We start from the raw sequence: 27,308 nt of genomic DNA, 5'->3' as shown, positions 1-27,308 counted from the left end.
TGAGGAAGCGGAGGCAATTACCAGACGTCGAAAGGGTGACAAGCCGGATACTAGGCATGCAAGGAGCAGACGAAGTCCACTCCAAATTGGTCCTTAAATCAACTCCATTTTGGCCCGTGGAATGACTGTCAGTGAAAAGTGTTCTCAGTCGGATACTCCTTTATGAAAAACACAGTCCATCATTCAGCCACTACTTGTCAGTTCTGCTCTGTGAGTGAATACACCGCCGTTGCCAGGTAAGCGTTTGCTGTGTTCTGTATTTTCTTGCCTTGTTCGCTGTGGCATGTGTCGTGTGTCTGCTGTGCCAGCGCACACAGCCTGCATGCTATATACATGTACAGTGTACGATGCAGGCCTTAACTAAAATCCTGTGACTTGTACCATAGTTTTACTATTCTGTTTTCCTTCCTCCATGCTTGTACCATGTACACACAGTTCCTTCAAACAGTTAAGACATTAAGGAAAGAGTTCCATATACCTACATCATACATGCTCCACTTGACACCCGGCACACGAACATTATGAGACTGGTATGAAAAATTCTAAAGAATTGGTATTTTTCCTGCTAAATCAACTTTTCTGGACATGTTTTTGTTTTCTGACGGCTAATAAGTCTCTGTAGGGAATATTTACTGGCATTTGTATATGGAACTCTTCCCGCTTAAATACAAGTTTCTGCATGCTGCAGTTGTCTGGTTGTCTGCTAGGCCTAACACCAGCATTTTTTCCTGTTCGATACAGAACTTAGGAGTTATATAGGCTCCAAAAAGTTCTTGAAATCATCAATATCAACTTTTCCTCACACAATTTCCTCACACATTGCCAGCTAGGCTTAAAATAAACCAAAAAAATAGTAAACAGTACCCTCTGTGATGCGTACATACAAGTGAGTCTTTTTTACCAGTGATTTTCAAGCACAGGTCGTAGTCTAGTGGCTAACGCATACGTAATGGAGCCCACATGTGAAGCTCCCAGCTGGGTTCGATTCGTAGATACGTACATGTATACCCACTTTGTTTTTATCCCCAAAAATTAAGACTATTCTCCTTTGATATTTTTAAATTAACCTAAACATTTTATTACAGAATTTTGTTTTTCTGATTTGTGGCTGTGAAGGATTTTTATTAAAGGGAAGAATGTGCTATATTATAAAATGGTCTGGAAAGAGTTTCATGCATGGACATCACTTGACACCCTGTGCACAAATACTTTGTGACTTGTCTGAAAATCTTAGAGTTTTCTACTGTAAGTAGGAATGATTCAATATTTTCACTGTTATACTTGACTTTTGGAGAGATGTTGTTACTTTCTGATGGCTTATATTAAACCACTGCAAGGGAAAATACACATAAGGGATTTCCATATACATGTATGGAACTCTCACCATGGTCTGATTCCCACCTTGTAAATACAAAAAGACAGTGATTTTGTTGGTGCAGAATCAGACTGAAAATTTTTGGCCACAGAATCAGACTTGAAAATTAGTCCCCATTCCAGTTAAATATCCAAAAAGCCCTAAGTACTGTTTTCCTCAAGCATGTAAGGGGTCCTTAGCTTAGGGAGAAAACAGTCAATGCAGAAATATTCAGTTTTAAGTAAAACCCTGGATAAATAGTGTGGGGAAAACCCACAGAATCAGAAAGGAACTGAAAAACTAATCAATGTTTTGACCTTGGAGGGAGTCTAACATCAGTCCACATCGTTAGTATTATTTTTACCTTGAACATTGCCACTGGCCTACTGTACGTACAAGAAATACAAGCGACAAAACCGATATGCCCCATGCCCAAATGAATACGACTTAACTTGACTCAGGTATGAGCTCAACTAACCTGGGTACGAGTTAACTTGGTGCAAGTCAACCCATTTCACCAATATAGATATCTCACATTTCTAGAGGTTCCTTTACTTTTTAGGTCACAGTCACGTCCAGCCCGTAGCAGTGGGTACTTCCAAAAATTAGGGGCCCTTTTTTTCTTTTCCCTGTTGCATCTGACATATGATTTTGTAAACTGTTCAGAACACATTTGCTAATTTCCAAGAGTAATGAATTAATGCGAACTACCGTACCTGCCAAACAAACAGTAATAGTTTGAAATCAATTCCAGTGATATTTCCATGTCAAATAACAAAGGTCAGATGTAACAGGGACACAAAAAGGTCACATTTGTAGACCCCTAGTTTCTGGAATTACCCAAGTAATCTGGTGGCCCACCAAGTTCATAAAATAGTCACCAACTTTAAGGTCTCAATGCCAAGTTTAATATCTCAGTGGTGCTATGTACATGTGTATATTACATGCTGGAATATGTTATCTCACACAACAATATCATGATGAAAAAAGCTCCTAAGAATACATCTACCGGTAATTTGTAAACTGCCTTCAATTTCTATGAAGGAAAAAAGTATCTGTGTAGATACCCCGAAATGCACTAAACTTGAACTTACAAAAATGGGGTGGGGGGAAGTAGTCGTAGTCTTTCTTGTGGATTCTTCTCTCCAAGTTATCTTTATATATTTATGAAGTGTACTTTCAAGGCACAGCCATTTTCCAAACAGCCAGTTTAGTATTCCAACAGCTGCGCATACCTAAAAATATCACGCTTCTGAGGTCATTTGGGCGTGTGTGCGAGGTCTGCCCTACATGTATCAGCACGTAGGGCGGCCAAGTTTGTGATCTGGACACGCTTTGATACGAACACTGCAATCAGACAAGATTGATTGGTGATGCTACCTCATTGTTAACAAACGCGTCACCTGAACTGAAGTACTGCTCTATGTTGAGACTAAAAACTCGTCGCATTTTCAATTTTACACTTCACACTTTTCGTGCAACATGTGCGGTTGTTTTGGTGCATGTACTGCCGTTGTGTTTTTTTTTTTTCCGAAAGTACGGATATAAAAAATTTGTATCAATACATTGTATCCTGAAAGAATGTACATGTATTGCGATGCACCGGTTTATCGATGTATCGTTGCAGCCCTGTCGGTGCGGTCCTATGCAAACCCACATGAGTGCTTTTCCCACGAAGGACCTTTCTTTTGTTTTTAAACTGAACTTGCTCATTCATCATACATGTACATGTTTGCGTCTGCAAATATTCACCTTTAGAGTCACACTTGCACAATTTCCTGCTTTAAATTGTGAGCATTCACCAACTGCAGGCTGGTCAATAATTGATAAGAGTGCCAAAGGTTCACGTTCTCATTTCTGTCTGAACCTATCTGTTTTTGTTGTGTATAACGGGTTAATTTATCATTGTCAATAAAAACAGTTTACCCTAACAGTCCTCATTGTTTCACCTGTTGGAGGATTGAGCACTGGTGATAATGGTGAGAACCTACATACGTGTACAATGTACTGTACGTGTACAAATGTACATGTATATACGCAGAGACTGTGGGTTGGAGAGGGGACAGGGATCATACTGTTTATGGGTACATGTACACTGTACCTTGCCTTCCTTAGGCTTTCATTGCTAGCCCATCAATTTATCATGGACTGGAGTACATGTACAAGAGCATTTGTAGTCGCTGCACTTAGTCATCGCAAGATTGTGCACATTCAGATGAAAATTAGCTGCTTTGCATATATTATTTCGTGCATACATGTATTTGCCAGTCAGCCTGTGCCTGCACGTACTACCGGTATGTCCTTTGTACTCTCATGAGTGATCACTCAAAGACATCTGCTGTTTTTGCAATTAGCCCATTGATTGATAATAAAGGTTCATTTGGCTGTTTCCCAGAACTGAGTATCATCTTTTGCAGGGAAAATTGACACCACTACCAGTATATCAATGAGTAAAAACTTCATACATTCATGTACGTACATGTAAAACAGCACATACCAGTAGAAGGAAATACATGTTTCTGTTTTATACAGGCATTATACAAATTCCAGTCTTGGCACTAGCCAAAAATGCATCTACCCCCAGTACATGTAACTGGAACTTTAGTGTTACAGCCAGAAATTTGGAATAGGTTCATCGCCTCCAACTACATGTATTAAACGGTAACATTCCCCTTTGGATTCTGTGCTTGAACCAGAAATGACACATTTGTTACAGCCAGTGCAAGTGACGTTCTGTTGGGAGTGACAGGTTGGTGCTCATATTGCGTGGTGTATCTGTGATCAACGTTTATTGGAATTGGTGTTCCCCAGGGGTGCTGATGAGCATGACATACATGTAGCTCCAAAAAAAAAAATTTGGAGGGAATTAAATGCCCACAGCAAATTGTGTCTTGCCACTTGCCAACCCAGATGGCAGGGCTCTCCGTGTACATGAACATGTCCATACACAGTACGTACATGTACATGTACACTGTATGTAGAGTACATGTACACACTGTAGCTCTTTTACATGTGCTCTCAATCATGTCAAGCCATTCCTCCAAGTAAGCAATCTTACATGTACATTCTGTGGCCTTGTTTACCTGTCAGAAGAATGTAAAAGTGAACCATTCCTTGAAATTTTTCCCCTTTTAATTTGTAAATTCAATTTAATTGTTTCTTTTGGGGGGGGGAGAAGGTATTATTGACAAGATTGGGTGAGGTACATGTAATCATGAAAATGAGTGAGGTGGGGCCACTCCACATTTAAATACAAATGTAGGTTGGGGAAACCCTGATTGGAATCATCATTCTCCACATGGATAATGAATTTCAATACCTGTTGAAACAATCTACCACCAGCCTCTGTTCTTTGCCATTGAGGGGAACTTATTCACAGCTAAAAACATGTACTGGTGCATGTACCTGTATCTGGCCCACCGGGGCTGTCATTTCTTCCGTATGAAAAGTGATGATTCAGTTGGTTCCTTCAAGCTCACCATTCATAGGTGTACCCTGCATGTACATGTACAGCATTTGAGTGACAATCAAAGGGTTCTTTGAAATCAGCTGTCGGTGGCATGATCACACTATACTGTGGTTTTCTTTTTTTATCATTACAGCCAAGGGCCTAAGGTCACAGTGATTCAGTACGTATCAGTTCAAAATTGTGAGCAGTAACAGACTTGAAGCAAGGTTCATACTGAGTGGCTTCAGAAAAGTCAGTGTTGTATTCAAAGAGATCTTTTAAAAATGTACAGTCTCCATATGCAGGTGTTTAGGGAATACATTGTAAATTTGTTCTTTACCCCAAACCCCCAGGGTGTATGTAAGTATCGTATTGAAATTGGAGGATTTGGGACTGTTAGGGGGACAGTACGGTATTTAATGCATCATTGCACTTGTGGGCATGTACAGCTAGCCCTGAAAAGCTAAAAGGGCACTCCTGTGTAATTTACTACAGGATATAAATGCTGTGTGATTTACCCTGTTCACTTTAATAAAAATCCCCAGTGTTCTCCAATCTAAATACATGTTGCCTCACAGCCTGCCAAGTTTAACTTGTCTCCCATTGTGTTTACAAGGAGCCACCAAACTCTTTTAGTGTGCACCTGTTCCTTGCTCTGTGCATGTACATGTACCCAGTTGCTGCAAAGTTGAAAGTTTGGGAGCTACGTGTACATTTAACAAGTACATGGATATCATAACATTTCCTTGACGAAAGAAGCCATCGTCACATATTGCCTTAGAATTTTTATCCCCAAACTGAACATCTCCAAGATGCCCGGAAATGTACTTCACCTTCACCTGAACTTCAAACGAGAGTCTTTTTAGTGGGCTGTGAACCCCATTAATGAAGGTTCCCCCTTCCTACCACCCCATGCTTCAATTTCTGTTGGCCCCCACCAAGTTTGAAATTCTGAACTTGGAGAGTGCTGATTACCCACCTGTACCTGTACATTTTCCCTTTAATTTTACACAAACAGTGATTTGTACTGTACATGTATCTTCATAGAATTGCCTCTAGCAACCAAGGCATACAGTGTATGTGTACGTACATGTATGTAGGCCTACATGTACCTCTCTCCCTTTCACTTGTTTCAGTCACACTTACATTTTTGTACTGAAAAACATTTTTCACCATTCAGAGGAATTTACAAGCCTTCTCTGAGAACTGAGTGAAGAAAACATGTTTGAATAAGGCAGGCATATTGAGTTCAAAATGTTAGGAATCTTCTGTCCCCATCCTACTAGTAGGGGGGAGGGGGTACATGTATGTAGGACTGAAAACCTCAGAAATTGTCAGAGTAACCCAATCCACAGTGGGAGGTGTATTCAGGCATGTACAATGTACATATATACATCATGTACATGTACATGTACCGTATTGTGCTTTGTACCGCCAGTCTCTTGAGAAACTTTGACTCGCATAGATCTTCTCTCTCTCTTTCTCTTTTATAACTCCTGCTGTGAATCTTGCTTGTATTCACTGGGGGGGGGTTTGTGTGTGAGAATTCCTGGGGGTTGCCATTATGACTGCCACAATATCCCTAGGAAGAAACAAGTCTCACATTTCTTGGAGATCTGTGAGCCAAATACAGTCTGTGTTGTTAACCTGCTCGGGAGTAGGTGTCACAGCATTGTCAGTCAGAGGTGTCACATTTTCACAGGACATGTGTTGTCACTTCAAAGAGTCTTTCAATTTGTACAAAAATGGCACTTTTGAAAAAAGTTGCAGCACAATAGCCACTAGTAACAAAAAAGATTACCCACGTAACGGCCAAATTTGACACCTAGAGAATATGGGCGTTTCTCAGTAGTGAACCTCCAAGAGTTTGCAATGCATTAGCAGATCACAATGCGCAAAATCTGTCGACCTGTGTGTGTTTGGAAAGCGTCGACAGATTTCGCACATTTTGATTGCCCAACGCATTGCAAACTCTTAGAGGCGCACTATTTTGAATTGCGGGTCCCCCCCGTATTTGCTGTATGTAGTTCTTATTCTTCCATTGGTGCACATACATGGACATCTCACCCATTTGTAGACCATAAGTACATGTAGTTTTCTTGTCCCTCTTATCTTGATCTTCACTAGACATGCCAAAACTTAGACCAGAAGAACCAAGTTTCATTCACGGGGAATCCTGTGCACATTTTTGTGGTTAGACTCACCAGTACATGGTGGTTTTATGAGATGGTATATGGCCATGAACAGTAAACTCTCCATAACTCAAAGAAACTCTGCTTAACTTGAAGACATTCTTCATACCCAAGAAGAGAATAGGCTTTTATGCACAAAACTACCTCTGTAACTCGAAATGCCCACACCACTTCATTTGCTTAACTCAAGGTTTTTGATCGGAAAAGACTGCCACCAAATTACAAGTGGAAAAAGAATGCAGATACTTTAATTATGAGTCATTTCTGCAAAACCACACTTTGTCTTTTTGCATGAGAACATGAGCGTGCTTGCTGCCGGTGCCTGCCATTTTAATGGACTTGTGCCAACCACAACCTAAACAAATTCCAGCTTTCAAGCAAGCCTGATTGCCATCACAGCCCAAATGTTGCCCGCATGCACGCCGTCCAATCTCGACAATTTTTCGTGATAGTGCATGGGTGGTTAAAAATTGTATACATGCAGCATCACATTACTGTATGTACATGTACCAATACAGTCAATGTTTGATCTTTAACTTAATGTACATGTATGTGTACCTTGATTTCTTTAATTGTACATGTACATGTATACATGTACATGTACCGGGTGTGTACCAGTACACTGTATTTAATCTATACCAAATGAAATTGAAAATTGAAATAAAAAGCTTTCTCTCAACTTGAGTGCAAGATGAATGTGTGTGACCGTGAACAGTCTACAGCAGTACAGACACACATGTTAAAGTGTTAAACCTGCTTTTTTTTTCTTCCGTAAGTTCTGGTTCAGGGAAAACAGTTTGTTCAGGTTTGAGTGGACATGTATGTACTGAGTTTCGAGTACACACAAACATGCACCAGTACATGTACATGATACAACTGAAAAATCATGTCCATGTACCCGGTATGTATTACTAAGGGAATTCCCATTCACATCTGTTGGCCCGTGCCGGGTATCCGGTACCTGTCCATCGACATCAAAACCTGGTTCCTGGTGGGGGGGACAGGTGCTCATAAAAAGAATTGAAAAAAAATACATGTACATGTAAATAAATTAGGGACAAAAATCCATGTATAAAACATCTGTGAAATTTACATGTAGTACTGAAGGGCAGAATTGCTAAAAAATCACTGTAACGCTGAAAACACGGTCATATGAGTACCGGTACATACAACTGGTTTAGAGATCAACAGAGCTACTGGTACTATTGTAATCCACTCCGCCCGTTGTACTTCAGTCGTTTCCTAGTTGTGAATTTTTCCTGGTTCATGGAGATTTACAATAATTTCAATGCCCTTCAAAGCATTTTGGTGGTGGTTTTTCAATCAGAAACTTCAACATACCAGTAAGTGGATAAAGTGGTCCGGGTATTGTTTGCATTACAGAGGTAGTATTTTACATAAAAGCTTTTTAACCCATGACATACGCAGCACTGATCTGGCCGACACATGACAACGACCAGCGCTCACCATCTGTACACGTGCGTTCCGCGTGTACAGGGTCGTACATCTAGACGTTTCCTTTGCGAGGTACATGTACAATGTAGCTGGTGCGTAGGTGGTTTGCAGATCTGTTGTCTGTTCTGATGATGTTCCTTGTCCAAACTTTTGTTTTTCTGTTTCATATACCGGTACAAGTTTACAAAAGAAGATTTTGCAAATTGAAGGTAACAGTTTTGTTTGATAAAAAGTAGGAGAGATTTACCCTGACGGTTAGAACAATGTGCTGTTTGCTTTGTATGTACAAAAAAAAGCTCTCTTTCCAGCACATGGTCCACCGGAGTTGCGCGCAGTACCATTTGTTATTTAAGTGTTCTCTTTTACGGGTACCCGACGTCCAGTTGATGGTACATGTGCAACAACCGGTAGTTCAGAAGAATATCTTTATATGGACTCGGCGCGCCAATGGCGAGTTCCACATGCCGCGCACACACCCTTGACCAATCGGAATGGATTAAACTGTCTCGTATCCAGGTGCCAGCGTTTGTTTTACGTAGTGGGCTTTGTCAAATAGCGGTATATGTTAATGCATGGCCACATGACACGTTTCAACCAAACGAAATACACAAACTGTCCCAGGAATTTATGAATAGAATTTTATGTCAACCACATGTACAAGTGGCACCAACCTTGCCAAATGGATTCACAGAATTTCTGGGACTTTTCACATACATGTATTCATTCTTTTTTGTTAATTTTGCCCTTTCAAAGTAACCATAGGCACAATGGAAACTGCTTACGCACCTAACATTTAATTGACCAAGTCTTTTGTGTATAGATGAATTTATTTAAGGACAGCCGAATAAGAGATCAATACTTCGTATCGATTTGGGAAATTAAAGGTTAGCCTTTTTATACATGTATAGTACTCAGTTTTAATTTAGACTTTTGATCAGTTACTTACCAGTGCATGTGTATACATGTACATGTACATGGACTCTGTAATTGGAAATGAAAAATCCCTTATTTGATTCCCAGTTTTGTCAAACTCGAAGCACAGGTAATTATTACCACAAATTGCTGGAGATTTCTTCGGGACATTCTCAAATGATAATTAATACAAGTGTACGCATACATGTGCACACGCGGTCATTGCAGAAACAGCAAAATTATCCTTAAATGGGAGGATTTCAAATTGTTTTGATGTCTTGCTTGCATTTCTGATAATAGCCACTGCTGTGCCACATTGAGGGGCATCACAATAGTGTTAAGGAATTTATGGACTTACATGTAGTATCCTACACAGAAAATTTGTTCAAAGTACATTGTACATGTGCGTGCATCTGACTTGACTGCTGGACTGACGAATGCTGCCATGCCAACCAGCCTGCACCACTTCATTAGATGGCCTTATTATAATGCCTAGGTGTTTCCATGGTGATGGCTCTCTTAAGCTACATGTAAGAGTCTAATAAGCCGATAACCATTTTACTCCTGTGTAATTTATGGCAAAGTTTCCAAGCGTTGTCAGATTTCCCAAAGTGTCCACGTGCGCGCAACTTTTGGGGGGGGGTTGCTGAAGTTTTAGGTATTTGGGATCTGTTTGAAATTGAGTGCACAAGAGAATGAGAAGAGGCAAACCTCCCATAATTATTGCCAAAAAGAGTTTTACCCTGCACCTTGGTCTTGACACAAAAGGTTTCCCTGAGGGTGCACACCCACAGTTCACTGTGATGCCAATAATCACCATGCAGGGGGGCAAAAAGACCCAATCTAGAGCATTTGGAACCTTCTTTTACATGTACAGGTACATGTACAGGTACATGTACGTGTACATGTACAACATGTACGTGCAAAAATGAAAAACAAAATTGGTGGCTTGAGAGCCCTTCTTGCTGTCATGTGAGAGCACACGTGCACAGGCACACACCATATGGCAATTGTACATGTATGTTTGCATAAAACACACTGACATCAATTACTGTACTTTCTAATTAAGGAATGCACATTGCTGACATGTATGAGCAAACATGCACTGGTATATAACACTTAACGCTTGCCCTTTCACTGCTGTTGACATTCACATTACTTGATGATTTATTGCTGTATTCTACAGCAACTGGGCCATAATGGTGTTTTAAAGCATGTGTACATGTACATATACATTCATACATGTACAGTTCTGTACGTACACGTACACTGTACCTCCACATGCACCCTTGTACTTGTGCATGTAATTTAGTGACAGTAAACTAGACAGTAATTACTTGTAAATTCAAGATTCCATCTGTCAGTCACATTTATTACCAAATGGCTTATATTTACATGATAAAGTAAACTACATGTAGATACATGTACATGTAGGTTTGCGGTAGCACCATGGATATATCTATTTTTTGAATATGTGGGGTTCTGAAAAGAATGGTTCTTTTCAGAACCCCATATACTCAAAAAACAGATATATTCCTGGTGCTACCGCAAACCTATCTAGTTTACTTGCTATCTCCAACATGAAAAGCTTCAAATCTCATTTGCATATTAGTCCATCATGTGTGCTGAATGAATAGTGCATTCTGTCCGCCCTGAGCTGAAGTGCACCCCCAATTTGGCGAAAGAAAGACAGGTGGTTACAAGCGGGTTCTTGCATGCGTTCTGTGTGTATGCAAAGACCCTATACATGCCGGAATAAAAAAGTTACGCATACTCAGCGTACTCCGCGTCAAATGCGCCTATACTTGTGCCTCATGGCATGCCAATGCGGTGAGTACCAAAAAAAATGCCCTCTTTTGTTCCACTCGGAGCGGATTTGCAAATTCAGAAGCAAATTTACTGGCAGCTACATAGCCTACATGTACATGTACATTACATGCGGCTACAATACCGGTAAATGTACAATGTAGATGTATGTGCATTGAGCTAAATCTTTCGCTGACAGAATGACAAAGTTTGCCATTTCGCAACCCTGTAAGGGGACTGTGGTGTGTTTTGTACAGACTGTTTTGTTTCTGCTGCCCGTACAATCATTTGCCGTGGCCATCAGGCCTCAACATTAATTTTTTTAACTACATGTCCATCAGGCAAGTAGCACTGAAAATTTACTTGCCCGAACCCTGGTTTAGTTTCTCATTGCTTCCTGGGACACTAAGTTCCTTCATCCAGTCACCAGTGATGAAATTGCTACATGTACACCACATTACGAAATGAATATACATCACCCCCCAACTATCACATGCAGAGAGGGCACAGGACTCTGCTGCATCTTTCATACAAGAGCGGGCAATGGCTATTTCTTAATCACTCAACTATTTTGCCTGGTGTCATATGCAAAAAAGTACACACACAAGTACCAGGCAAAATTCACTAATGTTGAGGTCACAGCCACATGTAACTTGGAGTTTCCAGCTGTCAAAGCTCTACTGCACCACGCATGCAATAACCAATGAGCTTTGGTACCCAGACACAGGGGTATTTTACAGTTTATTGGTGTACACATTTTCCTTTGTGTGGAAAGGTGTTTAATACACTCGAGTTTGTACAGTGTGTACATATACGTAACGTTGCAAAAAATCGTTCTACGCCACGTAGCTGTATACTTTTTCCACTTTTTATAAGTTTTTGAGAAGAGGAAAAAAAACAGAGGTAACTTTGTTGCTATTCTTGGCCACGAAAAAAAATTTCAGAAAAAAGTACCTGTCCATCGGGCAATTTGTCCCAGAATTTTACTTGCCCAAAAAAAGAAATTACTTGTCCTGGGCAATCGGACAGCCATTAATGTCAAGGCCTGCCGGCCATTGTCACTCCAATTGCCATACCAGTATCTGAACCAACCAGGCGGCCTCCAGCAAGTGCAGTATTTATGTGTTGAGACACTTTCGTTTTCACATTGTGAGCTGGGAGTTATGGAGGAATTTTAACAGGCTTCTAGACAGCACTTAATATACAGTGTTGTACACGCACAGGTTGATTTTCTGCCAAACTACGGTGGCATCCGTGCCACTGGTATGTGAAGCATGCCATCTCTTGTTCCCACACAGAGGGGATAAGGTACACGAACATGTACAACTCTGCTGGTTTGGATATGTAGTAAGCAATTTGTAAGCGTTAAATGTTGCCCTTTTGATTTTTCCTTGGCAGGTCAACCTTAGTCAGCCACCCGTATTCTTGAAGCTCTGCTCCTGACACGGCAAAAACAAACAAGGCACCCTTGACATGGAGCAACCCATGGACCAAGGGATGGAGGAGGGTAGCAACAACGACATGTACAACACCCTGGCCAACTTCAGCATCGAGAAGAAGATCGGCAAGGGCCAGTTCAGTGTGGTCTACAAGGCCAAGTGTCTGGTGGACAACAGAAATGTGGCTCTCAAGAAAGTCCAGGTATACAGCCATAATTGCATAGAAGGTGCCCATTCTTCAAGCACATCAGTATTCATCTTGGATCAGTGTAGAGTGCGTCTGAGAGGGTAACCCAGAAAGCGAAGACTAAAATGGGATTTTGCCTTGGAGAAAGATTCTCCTTGATATGTCAGGCCCTCCAAGTGACATTATCATGTAAGATGGCTGGCATAAGTGCAACTGAAGGCTCACTGTATGCTTGAGTTTAGTTGAAAATCCCACACTCGATCAATCTGTTTTGCTGGCTGATTTTCCACTCATCCTTGTGAACCAGGCATTTATACATGTACATGTAGGTGATATGTTTTCAAACCCTCTATTGTTCTCCTGCAGATCTTTGAGATGATGGACGCCAAGGCCAGACAAGACTGCATCAAGGAGATCGACCTCCTAAAAGTGAGTATACGGAGAAGCAAGGTTTAAGCAAGTCGCCATCAATAATAATGGTCATAAAGATTAGAGAGTACATTTGCAATGCAGATATCCTATAACAGAAGCCATCAAGGAACTAAAGTATAATGGGCCTCCGTCATGAGGCCTAAAGAAGCTTTCCTAAAGACACAACATGTATCCACTCTCAGGAAGAACACAGCTTGTCCTTAACAACATATTGAAACACAGCAATCACATGGCCCAGTGACAAGGGAAGGAAAAGTCAGCAGAGCTACTCTTAAAGCAAATCTTGCGCAGTGGAAACAAATCCATGTTGCACCCACCTTCAATCCATTCGCATCAGGATGACAAAGTGAGTCATTTCAATGTGATGAACTGGGTGTATTCCTTTAAATGCAGGTATGGAATATGAATAAGTGAGAGAAAAATCCTATATTAACCACTTCCTACCAGGGAGCCCGGTTTGGGGCACTGTGTGTTTATACGCAGAGCCGGGGTGCCCAGACAAAAGACAGCCGGACAAAAGAGCTGGTCTGTGTAACAAAAGACTGTACTCGGAACAAAGGACCTGCTGCTGGGAATTGCCATCATTTTTCGCCTTCCATTTTTCGAAGGTAATCCGGCACTATTTTGAAACAGTATACCACTGTTTTGGGCATAGCGTGCCCACGGATTGGCACCGTGGACAAACGTGCTCCAGGGCCCCATTGGTGAGCGACACAGCGCCGCTGCTCGCTAATCCAGCCAAGTATGAAAAGACGCTACTGGCATTCACCAGAACAAAGGAAATTATGCAACACCACACAATTCTGGGCGCTCTTTTACAGGGCTGCAGGCTTGGGTTGAATACTCGGGCATCAAAGAAGGTTGCCTGACAGATTAGAGTAGCCACCAGAGAGTCATTGGTGTGGGTGTAAACATCCAGTAAAATGAACACATAAATTTTTGAAGAATTTTGAAAACGGAAAATCTTGAATAGGTCCCGCCATCACATCCTGCTTAAGAGAAATCCACCCGGCAGGTAGTGGTTAAAAACAAATGCCTTGTTAGACATGTACATGCATTTTCACTGGTGCCCATTCATTTCACAAGCAATTATCGACTAAATGTTTTGCATGACATCACACACACACCATTTCCACTGACTGAATTCACACACATTGTCCACAGAAGCTCACCACACCAGATCTCATATTTTTTCTTGGAGGGTTTGCCTTTTCTCAAGCAGCTTGAGAAATAAGTCTGATGCAGTGCAGCTGCAGCACACTGCACAGGCGGAAACCAATTTTTTATTCTCGGTGGCCCCGCTGCAAGCTCGTAGTCAATATTGACAAATGATTTTCACTTTTTTTCCTCTCCGAATGGTAACAACACTATGTGTTTGTAGAGCTCTCCTTATGGTTCAAAGGCTGCTGTGTTCTGCATCACTCAATGTATGCCTTAGTAGCTGGAGTGGACCCTGGCACGCAATGTCATTTCCCCAAGGCACGCACCGTGACAGAGCATTACGCTCGTTGGACACGTAGTTTTAACAACAACAAAAAAGCAGAGCGAAGCTTCACATATGCTTTGTCAAACTCATGTGTACCGTATTTGACAAATTGCTTTCCGGCTGTCTGTGTATTGCCACATGAAATTTTAAACACAGGTTGTATGAAAGAAACGTGAGGACATGTGGGGCCAGCATTTTGATGAGATGCCTCAGTGCCGTCAGCCATAAATAACACTGGTCTACAGCCAAAATGCTTCCCAAACATGAGAGAAGTCAAACTTCACTACTTCTAGGTCACCCTGGATAGAAATGTTGCTGCCAATTGTTGACGGGCTCTAGTTTTCAAGATATTGTACTGCACTATACATTTACTAGTGTAAATGTATAGGAAAGAGCTATGTATGTAGGTTTACAATTTATGCTACGTGTAAGTACACCATATACAATGTACATAGTACATAAACTGAACACTTATATATATCTTGCAAAAAGTAGCCAATCAAAAATATTCATTGTCACATTTGAATTCAGCACATCAAATTCATCATAAATAACACATTTTATCACTGAAGCAGACAGCAAACATTGTTGACCTGGGTAACAAATCTTTACACCACATGTGTACATACAGTTTCTGTATGCCGATTTCGTGCATGTACATTACTTGTGAATGCCTTACATCATCTTGGCTAAATGTCCAGCAGTACCTTTCTAAGGCTTTAGCTGTTAGCTGTTACATGATGCTAAACGGAATGTATGCACAAATTATCAGTGCAAACAGTCCAATGTAAACTTTGTAGTTGGTGTTTGTACCTCACTCCAGTACTTCAATCCAGTTCTTTCTTTTTTTTTATCTTTTCCAAACAGCAACTAAACCATCCCAATGTTATCATGTACTTAGCATCTTTCATTGAAAACAACGAGCTGAATATTGTACTAGAATTAGCCGATGCAGGGGACCTGTCCAAGATGATCAAGGTGAGTTAATTTACTGGATAAGTAACTTCAGCAGACTTTATAACAGCAGAACATATACAAATGCATACCTTGCCCTACAAATAAAAACATGGTACCTTTGTCGTCATCTGACAGCGAAATTGCTCTGCTTGAATCGACAGCATTTCAAGAAGCAGAAACGTTTGATCCCGGAGAGGACAATTTGGAAGTATTTCGTGCAGCTGTGTAGCGCACTGGCACACATGCATTCCCGCAGAGTAATGCACAGAGGTAAGCCTCGGGTCTGCAGAACACGTACTGGTACATGTTACTCTCTTTCTGTTGTAAGACTCCTCAGGTAGGCCCTATGGATGGCACTCTCTTTCTGTTGTAAGACACCTCGGGTAGGCCCTATGGATGGCACTCTCTTTCCGTTGTAAGACACCTCGGGGTAGGCCCTATGGATGGCACTCTCTTTCCATTGTAAGACACCTCGGGGTAGGCCCTATGGATGGCACTCTCTTTCCGTTGTAAGACACCTCGGGATAGGCCCTATGGATGGCACTCTCTTTCCGTTGTAAGACACCTCGGGATAGGCCCTATGGATGGCACTCTCTTTCCGTTTTAACACCTCGGGTAGGCCCTATGGATGGCACTCTCTTTCCGTTGTAAGACACCTCGGGGTAGGCCCTATGGATGGCACTCTCTTTCCGTTTTAAGACACCTCGGGTAGGCCCTATGGATGGCACTCTCTTTCCGTTGTAAGACACCTCGGGGTAGGCTCTATGGATGGCACTCTCTTTCCGTTGTAAGACACCTCGGGGTAGGCCCTATGGATGGCACTCTCTTTCCGTTTTAAGACACCTCGGGTAGGCCCTATGGATGGCACCCTCTTTCCGTTGTAAGACACCTCGGGGTAGGCCCTATGGATGGCACTCTCTTTCCGTTTTAAGACACCTCGGGTGGGCCCTATGGATAGCACTCTCTTTCCGTTGTAAGACACCTCGGGTAGGCCCTATGGATGGTACTCTCTTCCGTTGTAAGACACCTCGGGTAGGCCCTATGGATGGCACTCTCTTTCCGTTGTAAGACACCTCGGGGTAGGCCCTATGGATGGCACTTTCTTTCTGTTGTAAGACACCTTAGGTACGTGAGGTTTAAATGAATGCCCCCCAAAAAGTTGTATTTTCACAGGTTTCCTCACATTCCCACACAGTGGAGGATTCAAAACCTTTCTTGAAGAGGTACAAATGTAGATGTGGTGAGAAAAAAAGAAAAACAGTTTGGGTTGATCATTATCTTATGCCACGTTTTGCAGACATCAAGCCAGCCAATGTGTTCATCACGGCCACAGGTGTGGTCAAGCTGGGTGACCTGGGCCTGGGGCGGTTCTTCAGCTCCAAGACGACTGCCGCCCATTCCCTCGTCGGGACACCGTACTACATGTCTCCGGAACGCATCCATGAGACCGGCTACAACTTCAAGTCAGACATCTGGTCAATAGGTTGCCTGCTGTATGAGGTAGGTATTCCAAAAAAAGACAACTCTCAAAAATCAAATGTTTAAAAACTTTAATTGAGCTAATTTTTAATGTCCATCGACAAACAGTAACTTCTTAGTCATCCTTAAGAAGAAAAGTGAAAAATGTAGCTTTTTCATGCCACAGGAAATTCTGAAAAGGAACTTTGCATTACACTGGGTACATTTTCATTATGTGGTGAACTTTCACAACAAAAGGGTTTTTAATTAATAAGAAATGTGCCTTCAAAAGAAAAGCCACATAAAGAAGTCGCTCTGATCAAGCATGGTGACATAATGGAAAGCTGTGCTCAAAGAAGGCTTCCTGTAAAAACTAGTAGACAAATAATAGTCTGTAGAGTAAGCATAGTGCCCTCTGGAGGCTATAGCTGGTTAGACAAACTAAAATCAGCAAAATAATGCATTGTGTCTTGTGGCTTTTGCAAGCTAATTTTCATGTGGTCAAATTATGTGGTATGGTATTATTATGATCACTGGTGACTCCAGTGCATGCATGCAAGGTGTCGTCCAAGAAATGGTGTAAGCATATGCCATCCATTTCAAAAATTGAATGTCATTTGGCTGTGTGCCGAAGTGACATGGTTTCATGGCTTCAATAATGTTTTTAACGTTGGAATATTTGCTTTGGGTGATCTGGAAATATGCCCCAGTGAGTACGAGCAATTAAAAGGAAGCTGGTGCCTCTTCAGAAATAAAGGGGTACTCATCCGCATATGTCAGTGCTCAGCGCTGTCAGCGTCTTCTTTAAATCAACTTGTACAGGTGAAATGTGTAGTTTATGTAAATCACACGTAGGCTGAATTATCAGAAATTAAGTGGCACAAACTCATGCTTAATTGCTTGTATAATACTGAAGAATATCTCTTGACTGCCAGAAGACAATGAAATTAACAGCATCATCAAGCTAAGTGTGCTCTTAAAAAACCTTGTGCAGTATGTACCGGTATGTTGTAAACACAGCCAGGTGACAGTTTGTTTGAAATGGACGGTATCTGCTTGTACCTTATATGGGGGACACACCGTACACTGTGGCATTTAATGTGCATGAAAATATGCTTTGTGCCTAATGTTAATGTGTATGCATGCTTTCTTGTACTGGTATTAAACAGCAAGCTTTTGTTGAGTCCTCTTAGAATTCAGTCATTAATGGCAGATGCATGCATGCAATATTTCACCTCCTTGAGTGCACTGCCGTTAATTATTTGGCGGCGGCTTGTGGGCATATCTTTGAAATGCTCATATAGTTGGAACGAAAGGCCTTGAATTGTAAAGTGTCGGTATCAAGTTTTGGTCAGGATGCTACATGGATTCTCAAAAGTGTCCTGTAGGCACGGCAGCTCACAAGCCAGGGGAGACTTTAAAAAGGGGGGACTGTGAGAGGAAATTACAATTTTAGAGTTGGGAGGAGAAACGTTCTTGGCAAACTCACACGGAGTCATGTACTGTCAGGGCTGAAATCCCAATTCAAATCTCGACCTCGGTGGGATTCGAACTCGGGCCACAGAGGTGAAAGGGATGGAACGAGCCACTATCCTAACCTGGCTCATGGAGGGGCATTAACGCTTGTCATAGGCAAATGATTGAGGGTCAGATTTCCTTTGCTTCAAACAATTGCCCATTTGCTGCAGCTACAATGTACTTTTCATCCAAGAGTGATAAGGGGTTAGTCATCTTGGGAGTCAGTCTCAACGAGAAACTTGACACTGCTTTGCCGAGCAATCCTACCCCCGATCGGTCTGAGTATTTTCCAAGGGTGTACGGTGCACTTTGTGAATGTACATGTACTTGCATGTCTGTGCTGTTGAGTTGAGGCATCGGATGAGCATTTGCTGTTACCCTGGAAGAGGTCGTTGGGGGAGAGAACAAGCGGTGACCTTTCTTTTGTTATTTCCCAATATTGGTTTGATACATTACATCCCAAAATATGTTCTGGAAGACTTTCTTGAAGATTGATTTCGCGTGCGCAAAGAAAAACCCTCGTGTTCATTTTGTGCGGGGGGGGGGGCTGTATTCAAGGAAGGGCTCATTGGTGTTCAACATTATGGGATGGGGTTGAATGGAGATAGTGACATAATGTGTTGTCATTTATATGTGACCTCCCATGGCATAATGAGAAACTTTCCCCAAAACCTTGTTTTGAGTAATCGGCGCCTGAAGTTGTTAGACATGTACGTGAAAAATCATGCAAAATCGATGTTCAGTTTTTTTTAGATTTTTAGGTACATGTAGGTTAGGTGTCAAAGATTTCCTCTAGCAATGCCATTTGTGCCAGAAAATCAAGCGAAGGTGATAAAAAGGAGGATTTCTGGAGTGTGTTTGTTTCAATCTTTTCTCAAATTTATAGTGTTTACTTTTTACATGATGAAATTTTATCCATATTCAGAGCACGACTGTTGTGTCTGTGTAAAGTTTGGTATTGTTGGAAAGGGCTTTCCTTAGAGAGCCTACTTATAGCTGTGACATCACTGACTAGATGACCGCTAGTCTGTACCAGACCTAAACAGAGATGTAAAACTCTTCTCTGTTACGTTGAAAGGCTGTGTCTCATTCATGAGCTATGCCTACATAAGCAAAAAGGAGCTACATGATTGGCTCTCCACGTAACTACATGTATAGTCACTTGGAAACGCAATAAAACTGCGTGGGCAAAAGCGAGCAGTTTGATTGGTCGCCTGTTATTCTAATGTTTGGCGGGGTCAGCATTTTTTACTTGGATACGTTTCAAGTGTTTCATTCGTTCAATCAGCATGCATTACACACGCACGAAAAAAGATACTTTTTCTGTAGCACAACTATACATGTACATAGACGTACACACACGAAAACAATGCTTTGTGCATGTACACGGTGCGCTACACCATCATTGGCATGGTGTACATGTACTATGATGTACTATGCCCAGATGTATTACCATCACTAAGCTGAATACTTGCAATTTTTGACTGCCCAAAAGGGACAACCCTGCCTGACTTTTACGCCAAGTTCAGCTGGAATTATGTACATGTATCTTATCTTATCACTGTATTGCACCCTTGTCCTCCGCTCAAGACAAGGCTTGTCGGCTTGTGAGACATAAGCATCAACATGTGCATGTACATTGAAAAGATTGAAAGTACTGAAGGCAAGATCTGATGCCTTGGCTACGCGACAGCTTTCTGAAGTGCCGAAATTTTAGGTTAGCAAAGAATATGACTCTTACTTGTCAATAAAGAAAGGTTGATATTTGACTGAATAAACTGACATTAACTTCTTATTCCTCTATGTGAAGAGGTACTGCAAATTTTATTATGAAAACGGAATGTTCCGAAATCTAGAGACAAAGTTGGGAGGCAGTGTCAACATCAGCCCGTCCGATGTCAACAGAAATTCATGAAAAGGAAACTCCACTGCCATTTCTCCTTTTCCAAACAAAATAACAAAATAACTTCCAGGAAACAATGTTTGAAGACATTCTTTCAGTGTACTTGGTATTTCGTGGTAATAGCTGCCCATAAATATAATGTTACTGTGGTCATTTAGATCGAGAGCGATTATGGAGCTCACACAACACTCACGTGGCTAATGTTTGCAGCTTGGTGCGTGCTCTTTTTTCAGTTTGACCTCAATGATGTTGGCTACGAGTATAAATGTGGTGTCATTGGAAAGCCCATTCCTTTATCTTTATTCTCACACGCATATACACTGTATCTCAAAAGTCATAAATGGGGATCATTCTTTATTATGCTATGGTAGGTCACATACTTATGGACATGTACACTGTTTTCGTACATTTTGCGTTTTGTTATGGTTTTTTTTTTATTCTTTAATTTTGTTGAATGCTTGTGAAACCCCATGCAAATGCAGCACCACCAGATGGGTGGACAGGTGCACACTATCAACCTGTATGCTAGTTTTAACACCTACCGGTATCTTAGCAGCACACCCAGAAAATAGACACTCGTTGTATGTGTGCATGTTTCACACTTAGCCAAAACTTGACACTCTCCAATTCACCTTCCAGCAAAAACCTTCCAGACCAAAGGGGCTTGAGTCGAGGGATGGTGTACAAACCTTTGACCCATCATTCCTTTGATCGGGTTTTAATGTCAGATGTGTTCACTGTGGGTGTGATTTTTGTAATTGTGTCAGTGACATGTACATGTAATATGTATACCTCAGTTTTTGTGGACAAATTTGTAAGCATTAAATTAAGAGGAATAGACTCACAGTAGCTTCACTGGTATGTTGACCTTGGCCTTCTCTTTAACACCAGTGATGGCATTTTTCACATTCAAAATGAGAATATTGACAACCAATAGTGAGAAAAATTGCCAAACCTGCACCCAGTTGTCCACTTTTTTAATTGAAAATAAAAATCACGGTCATAAGTGTAAGAAAGATTTCAAGAACTTGTTTTTAGATATAAACAGAAAATTCTAGTGCAGTTTGGGAAATTGGGAAAAATATTTTTCAAAATTTTAAAGAGTTTCAAGATATTAGTTTTTATTAAATCGGAAAAAAGGGGCAAGGTTTGAAGTACCGGTATAATTGCCCCAGAAGAGGAGGGATTTACTTGGATTGATATTGGCTGTCTTTCATTCATGCTGCACGTCAGTGAGAACCTAGACCAAGATTGAAATTCTAACATTTGCCAGCTCTGTCAGCAAGTTGCAGTAACTGGCTTGCCACACGGGCAGATTTCTCCCCGAGCCTAAAAGCATGGCTTTCAGGTCCCTGTAGAGTGCACTGCATGGGATTTCTCCAAGCATGTTTATCCAAAGGGGCCCGCGGAATTCGGAATGGAATCAGCATTTTTCTTTTCATTTGTTTATTTTTCTTTACATCCCCCCCTTGTCTCCTCCCCCCCTGGATTCACTCCATTGCTTCAATTTCGATTTCATTTTCCCAATCCAATTGCCATATGGCCTGACTTTCCTTAAATGTCCTCATCCCTTGCATCTGGTCGATTTCCTTTTAATCCCTCTCCCGCTTGCTGTCATTAATCCCATCCTATCCCATCTCCCCACCCCCCCATCTTCCGCCTAACACCATCATCGGATCCTCTTATCTCCACCCTGCATCTGTCAATGCTGCCTCATCCCATTTGCTTGTACCCTCCCCGCATCATCATCATCGTTCATCATCGTCCCCACGGTAAACCTCACCTGCCCCCGACGCCTCTATAGATGGCCGCTTTGCAATCACCCTTCTATGGGGACAAGATGAACTTATACTCTCTGTGCAAGAAAATCGAGCAGTGCGATTACCCCCCACTACCATCCGATATCTACTCACATGAGGTAAGCGCATGTGGTATGTCTGGCGTGCTTAATAATGGTCTAACAACTGTGGTGGCGGTCCCGTGTCGTAGAGCCCACCAAGCGAGTTGGAAACTCACTTAGTGCATTCATCATGGCATGGTGACCTGCCTCAATCCATACAGTGTATCACCTTGGTCATGAACACCAGCCATACTCAGTTTGATGCAGTAAGCAATTCCACTCTGCTTGCATGCGCTACGAAAAGGGACCCCGTTATCATTTGGTTTGGGCCGCATTGTTTTGCTGAGCAAAAGTTTGCCCCTACATGTCAAAGAAAATCTCAAAGGCACTTCTCATTCAGATATCGTCAGAGGTACTGTTTATTTACAGTGCGATAAAAAGGTAATAGTGTCTTTGACATGTGTGAAGCAAAATTTTGACCTTGGCCAAGCTAGCAGCCCGTGACCTCTGACCTCAGGTCAGGAAGTTTCCTTGTGTGTGTTGACTCTTCTCTATCCTGTACCAAATCTTGTGTGGTTGTCGCTCTGCCCTTGATCGGTCGGTCCCGCAACCCTAGATGGCAGCCCTTGACTCGCCGTTTTATAGCGAGGGCCTGGATTTGTGGACGCTGTGCGAGAAGATTGACAAATGTGAATATCCTCCCCTGCCTTCCTATTTCTCCAACTGTGTAAGTATCGTCTCCTCTGCCAATGCCGGCCCCACCTGGATTGTTAGGCACAATGTTGGGGCTTATGGAGAGGAAGTTGAATTTCTGAATGATGATGGTATTCCTTACTGCCTGGTCATAAATGAAAAACTTGCACTGTGATGTCATGCATACTTGCAGCGCATAATAGTGCACAATTTATGTTTCTGGGTTTGTTTTTCAGTCATGATCACTTCTTGGTTTTCTTCATTCATTTTTTGTCAAATGGGCAAAGGTATAAAATGGTTAAGATTTTTCCCTGTGCAGTTCAAATCAGTTTATGTAAGGCTGATTTTGGACATGGAAAGATGGACAATTTCTGAATAGTTTCAAAATGGTTCTTCAGACTGTGAGGGGTGACTACCATGAAGAGTAAGTTGATTTTCACAGGCATTGTTGGCGATGGCGGCTTCATCAAACTTTTGTGGAAAGTAGATTGATTAGTTTAGTCGTCTCTTAATTTTTCCATTTTGTCCAGCCTACTGGACAAACGCTGCACATCATGTCTCTGTGTTGGGCTCTCTTGCTCTCATTGTCTCTTTGTTCATCACCTTTCAGATGCTGGTTTGAGACATACATGTACATGCACATGTACACTGTACCTGTAGGGTGTGTCTGTGTGTTGAGACTTTTCTTCTAAACATATGGTCCTTAAACATACATGTATATTCTTTACATTGTATCCGAGCACTTATCTGATCAGCAGTTGACAAGGTCAGTGCTGAAATTGAGTTTTGAATTGGAAGGACAAACACAGCGAAGGATAAATTTACATGCGTCGAAGTGACAGCCATCATTAATTTCAACTTTCTTTTTTTTCTCCTCCAATATCAGCTGCGGACTCTCGTGCAGCTGTGCATCCAGCCCAATCCAGATGATCGACCGGACATTGACTACGTCCACACCAAGGCCCAAGAGAACCACACCGCCTCCCTCGGAGTATGATGGCCGAGTTATCACCAGACAGTCTCGCTAGTTATTACTTGGTCTTTTTTTTTTCAGCAAGGGTTCCTAACACGTGGAGTCTCTTACAACATCAATTCACTGCAAGTTGTTACCCCTTATTCCACATCTGGACCAACGTTCTTGTCTATTTCGACTATTGCTTGGGGGACAAATGACTTCATACTGCATGAGTGTCATTAATTGTGCTCAGCATAGTCAGCAGTTTTTATGTTTGAAGCTCATCTGTGGTATGTGGTGCAATATCTGCATTATCCACTTATTTCCAGGATCAATAGCCAGATCCTTCAAGCATTTTGTTGAAGTGCTGGTCTGCAGAGTACCAATGTGAGTACATCATGCGCACAATTCACGTATGGAAAAGTCGTAAGCATGAGAACCAGCGCATGAACCAACACACGGGCATACTCGGTTTGTACGGCACCTCCTGGTTCTAAATAACATCACTCTTTGATACTGTTCCTAATGTACATGTATACTGGTCTGTGCATGGATAGCTGCAGTGAATTGCTTGTTAAGTTGATAGTTTTATGCAATTTTGGGGCATGACGCTTTTTAGTGCGCCTCAACCACAAAAGGCTGGCAGACAATCAGTTCCTATTGTGCCAAGTTCAATGCATTTACATATCATTTACCTTATCCTCGTGAATAGTGCACTTTTAAAGAAGTATTACAATGCACGAAGTACATGTATCATTCTTTCTAAAATATTCCATGAAAAGCTGTTCCTTTATTTCAGGCCCAGTATTGTTTGCTGATGTGAAATAAACAATGGAGCATGTTTCTTTTTTTTTTTTCTTTTTTTGTTCCAGTGGAGGAGTGGAATTGAAGAAGTGCATTATAAAAGTGATACGATGTCTAATGCTGTGTAAATATCAGTTGTAAATAATGTGTGAAGATAATTATGTACATGCGACTGTAGAGGGTTAGGTAATTACCGCAAATGGTCAGGGGTGTCAACGGGATTGCAGGCGATGTACAGGACTCCAGGATGCGAGAACAATAGCAGTACAAGCAGTAGTGGGCAAATCAAATTTCTGAGAAGTGACTGAACTTTCTCTGGAAGTTAGGAATAAATTTTCCACATCAGTCTCGTGGAAGTTTATTTGTTTCAGGCAACTCCAGAGCTCTCCCGCCTCCTCCCATTTCCCGGGAATTTGTGAGAATTCAGGCTTTTTTCTGGAGTTGTCAGTCTACTCCTCACCAGAAGAGCTAATGAGACAATTTGATATATCTGCATCGTCCATTCCCCCCCCCTCCAGCCTATCTCATGAATACCCCAGACTGTGCACCTACTATGACGTACAGTAATAATGTAAAAGTTATTACCGTACCTCATACGTATTCATGATTGAGAGCCGAAGTTTCACTGGTCTGTTCATCATTTACCATTTGCTATTTTGTGGCTGTTTACCAGGCACTCATGCAAGGATCCTAACCCAAGTCAAAGATCATTGCATATTTAGTAAATACTGTTTTGCAAGAACATCTATTGGAAATCGTTGCCCAGGAGCGGTATGCATGTGCAGGGATCACCCTAGCTACGCTACACTCTACACATGCAAATGAAAGATGGCGGCACACATACATGTTGAGCACTTTAAAAAGATGCCTGAAATAATGGCAAACAAATGTGTATGAGGTATGCTTAAAACAAAAATAACACGGTTGATTTCAGGTGGATAGTCAGTGTTAGCTCTCTTTGGTAGTTATCAAACTAGCTCCCTTAACTTCCAGTATTTTATTCCATATTTCTGTACTGTACTCACTACATGTATTGCTGTCTTTACTCTCAGATTAATAAAAATCATGTATTGACAAATCTGAAGTTGCAGTTGCCCTTTCTCTGGTAATATTTGTGCAGATGTACATGAAGCATCAATAATAGGTTTCCCTTCTCAAGCATCCACTTCAAAGTAAAGTAGTATTTCATGTACAGTGTATACATGTAGTGTATTAGGCATGAGGGATTTAGTATACATTTATCAGTTTTACATTCAGTAGTCCAGTGAAAAGTTTTAAAACTTGACTTTCCTCAAAAGCTTGTTATTTCTAAAGCAAAGTGTATGATACCTGATGTTTAACTGCAACAATTTGCACTTTCCAGTGAGAGTTACTCAAGCAGAATCTGTGTTCACATTCCTGATCAATATTCTTTGCATTATCCGATTCTGAGATACAAAACTCCAGCTGTTACATCTCACAGAGTTTTGCTTTGTTGATAACCAATAACTTCTCTGGCTCTTTTAGCTGTCTCTGTTTTCCTCAAGCTTACCTTTGACCTTTCTTCTTTAGCAGAATGATGGAATATTTGCATATGCATGTAGTGCCTTTACTGACAACATATGCAGGAGATGAAAATCTCAACCCCTGATTATAGTCATACTTTATATGAAATATAGTATCTGTATGGTGAAATATGTACTGACATGTGGTAGTTATTTAAGTAGATACCAGACAACTATGGAGAATTCATCTTTGAAGTGATCTTGCGTGAGGATGCCGCACCTTTGTAGTGTAACCATTCTTGGTGGTAATATGGATCCATTACTAGAGGATTATGGTGAATTTTTGCAGTGATTCTTTTTCTGTGTGAAATGACGACAAGTATTCCTTATCAGACTGTTGTGCTTAGAATCAGAGGTTACAGGAAACCAGACCTTGTAGGATGTTGTGTTGCAGTATTCACTGCAATCGTGGAGGTTGATTGCCATGTGCAAGCGAATACATGTGTACAAAGTTTTGTTTATCTTTTGGTTGGAAGAAATGATCTCAAGAGGATCGATCAGTCAACAGTCCTCTAGATTTTGGCTTTGAGGAAAGGATCTCTTGGAAAGTAATTTCCTTAGAACTAAATCATTGAAAATTTGGCCAGCCATAAAAAGTGCATTCCCGATTTCTACCTAAACATTTCTGTTAAAGTAAAGTTTTCATTATTCAGATGTTAAAAACAGCTGATCATAAGAATCTGTCCAAGACTTTCAAAGTGCTTTTCTTTATTAACTTATATATGTTTGACTAAAATTTGAATGATTTGAATATAGATTTATTCTAATGACGACACTGTATTTGAGTTATTACAGTATACCTCTTTGGTTTTTTATGGTTTGACATTAATGCGTGGAATGATGTTGTGATTATATTTATTGCCATGAATAGCTACAAATAATAAAAGTCACAGATAAATTTTGGAGAAATCTGTGTGGGAAAATA

The 27,308-nt window shown here is 41.3% G+C and overlaps 1 protein-coding gene across 3 annotated transcripts; it reads left to right on the top strand.

Moving 5' to 3' along the window:
• Positions 1-19: 19 nt before the first annotated feature.
• On the top strand, positions 20-27,308 carry LOC110987542 (serine/threonine-protein kinase Nek7-like). Of its 3 annotated transcripts, XM_022250345.2 has the most exons (9): positions 21-236; positions 12,566-12,808; positions 13,160-13,222; positions 15,579-15,689; positions 15,830-15,938; positions 16,966-17,168; positions 22,352-22,465; positions 23,004-23,114; positions 23,967-27,308. In XM_022250345.2, the coding sequence occupies exons 2-9, from the start codon at positions 12,641-12,643 to the stop codon at positions 24,075-24,077; spliced, it is 990 nt and encodes a 329-aa protein (XP_022106037.1). In that variant the 5' UTR covers positions 21-236; positions 12,566-12,640; the 3' UTR covers positions 24,078-27,308. The 3 variants fall into 3 exon arrangements, with proteins under 3 accessions (XP_086999465.1, XP_022106037.1, XP_022106039.1); XM_087143339.1 differs by lacking the exon at positions 22,352-22,465 and having other exon boundaries at positions 20-236; XM_022250347.2 differs by lacking the exon at positions 23,004-23,114 and having other exon boundaries at positions 23-236.

The sequence above is a fragment of the Acanthaster planci genome, linkage group LG11 (genome assembly GCF_054643075.1).
Source record: "Acanthaster planci isolate LZ-2023a linkage group LG11, COTS_SCS, whole genome shotgun sequence".
Taxonomy (NCBI): domain Eukaryota; kingdom Metazoa; phylum Echinodermata; class Asteroidea; order Valvatida; family Acanthasteridae; genus Acanthaster; species Acanthaster planci.
Note: the sequence above shows the minus strand (reverse complement) of the source record. Positions and strands in the feature narration are given on the sequence as shown.

Excerpts from the sequence above, each read along its gene's own strand:
- LOC110987542 (XM_022250345.2), top strand. The coding sequence starts at position 12,641 with ATGGAGCAACCCATGGACCAAGGGATGGAGGAGGGTAGCAACAACGAC. Across the intron at positions 13,223-15,578 it reads AGGAGATCGACCTCCTAAAA|CAACTAAACCATCCCAATGT; the intron begins GTGAGTATACGG and ends TTTTCCAAACAG. Across the intron at positions 17,169-22,351 it reads TAGGTTGCCTGCTGTATGAG|ATGGCCGCTTTGCAATCACC; the intron begins GTAGGTATTCCA and ends ACGCCTCTATAG.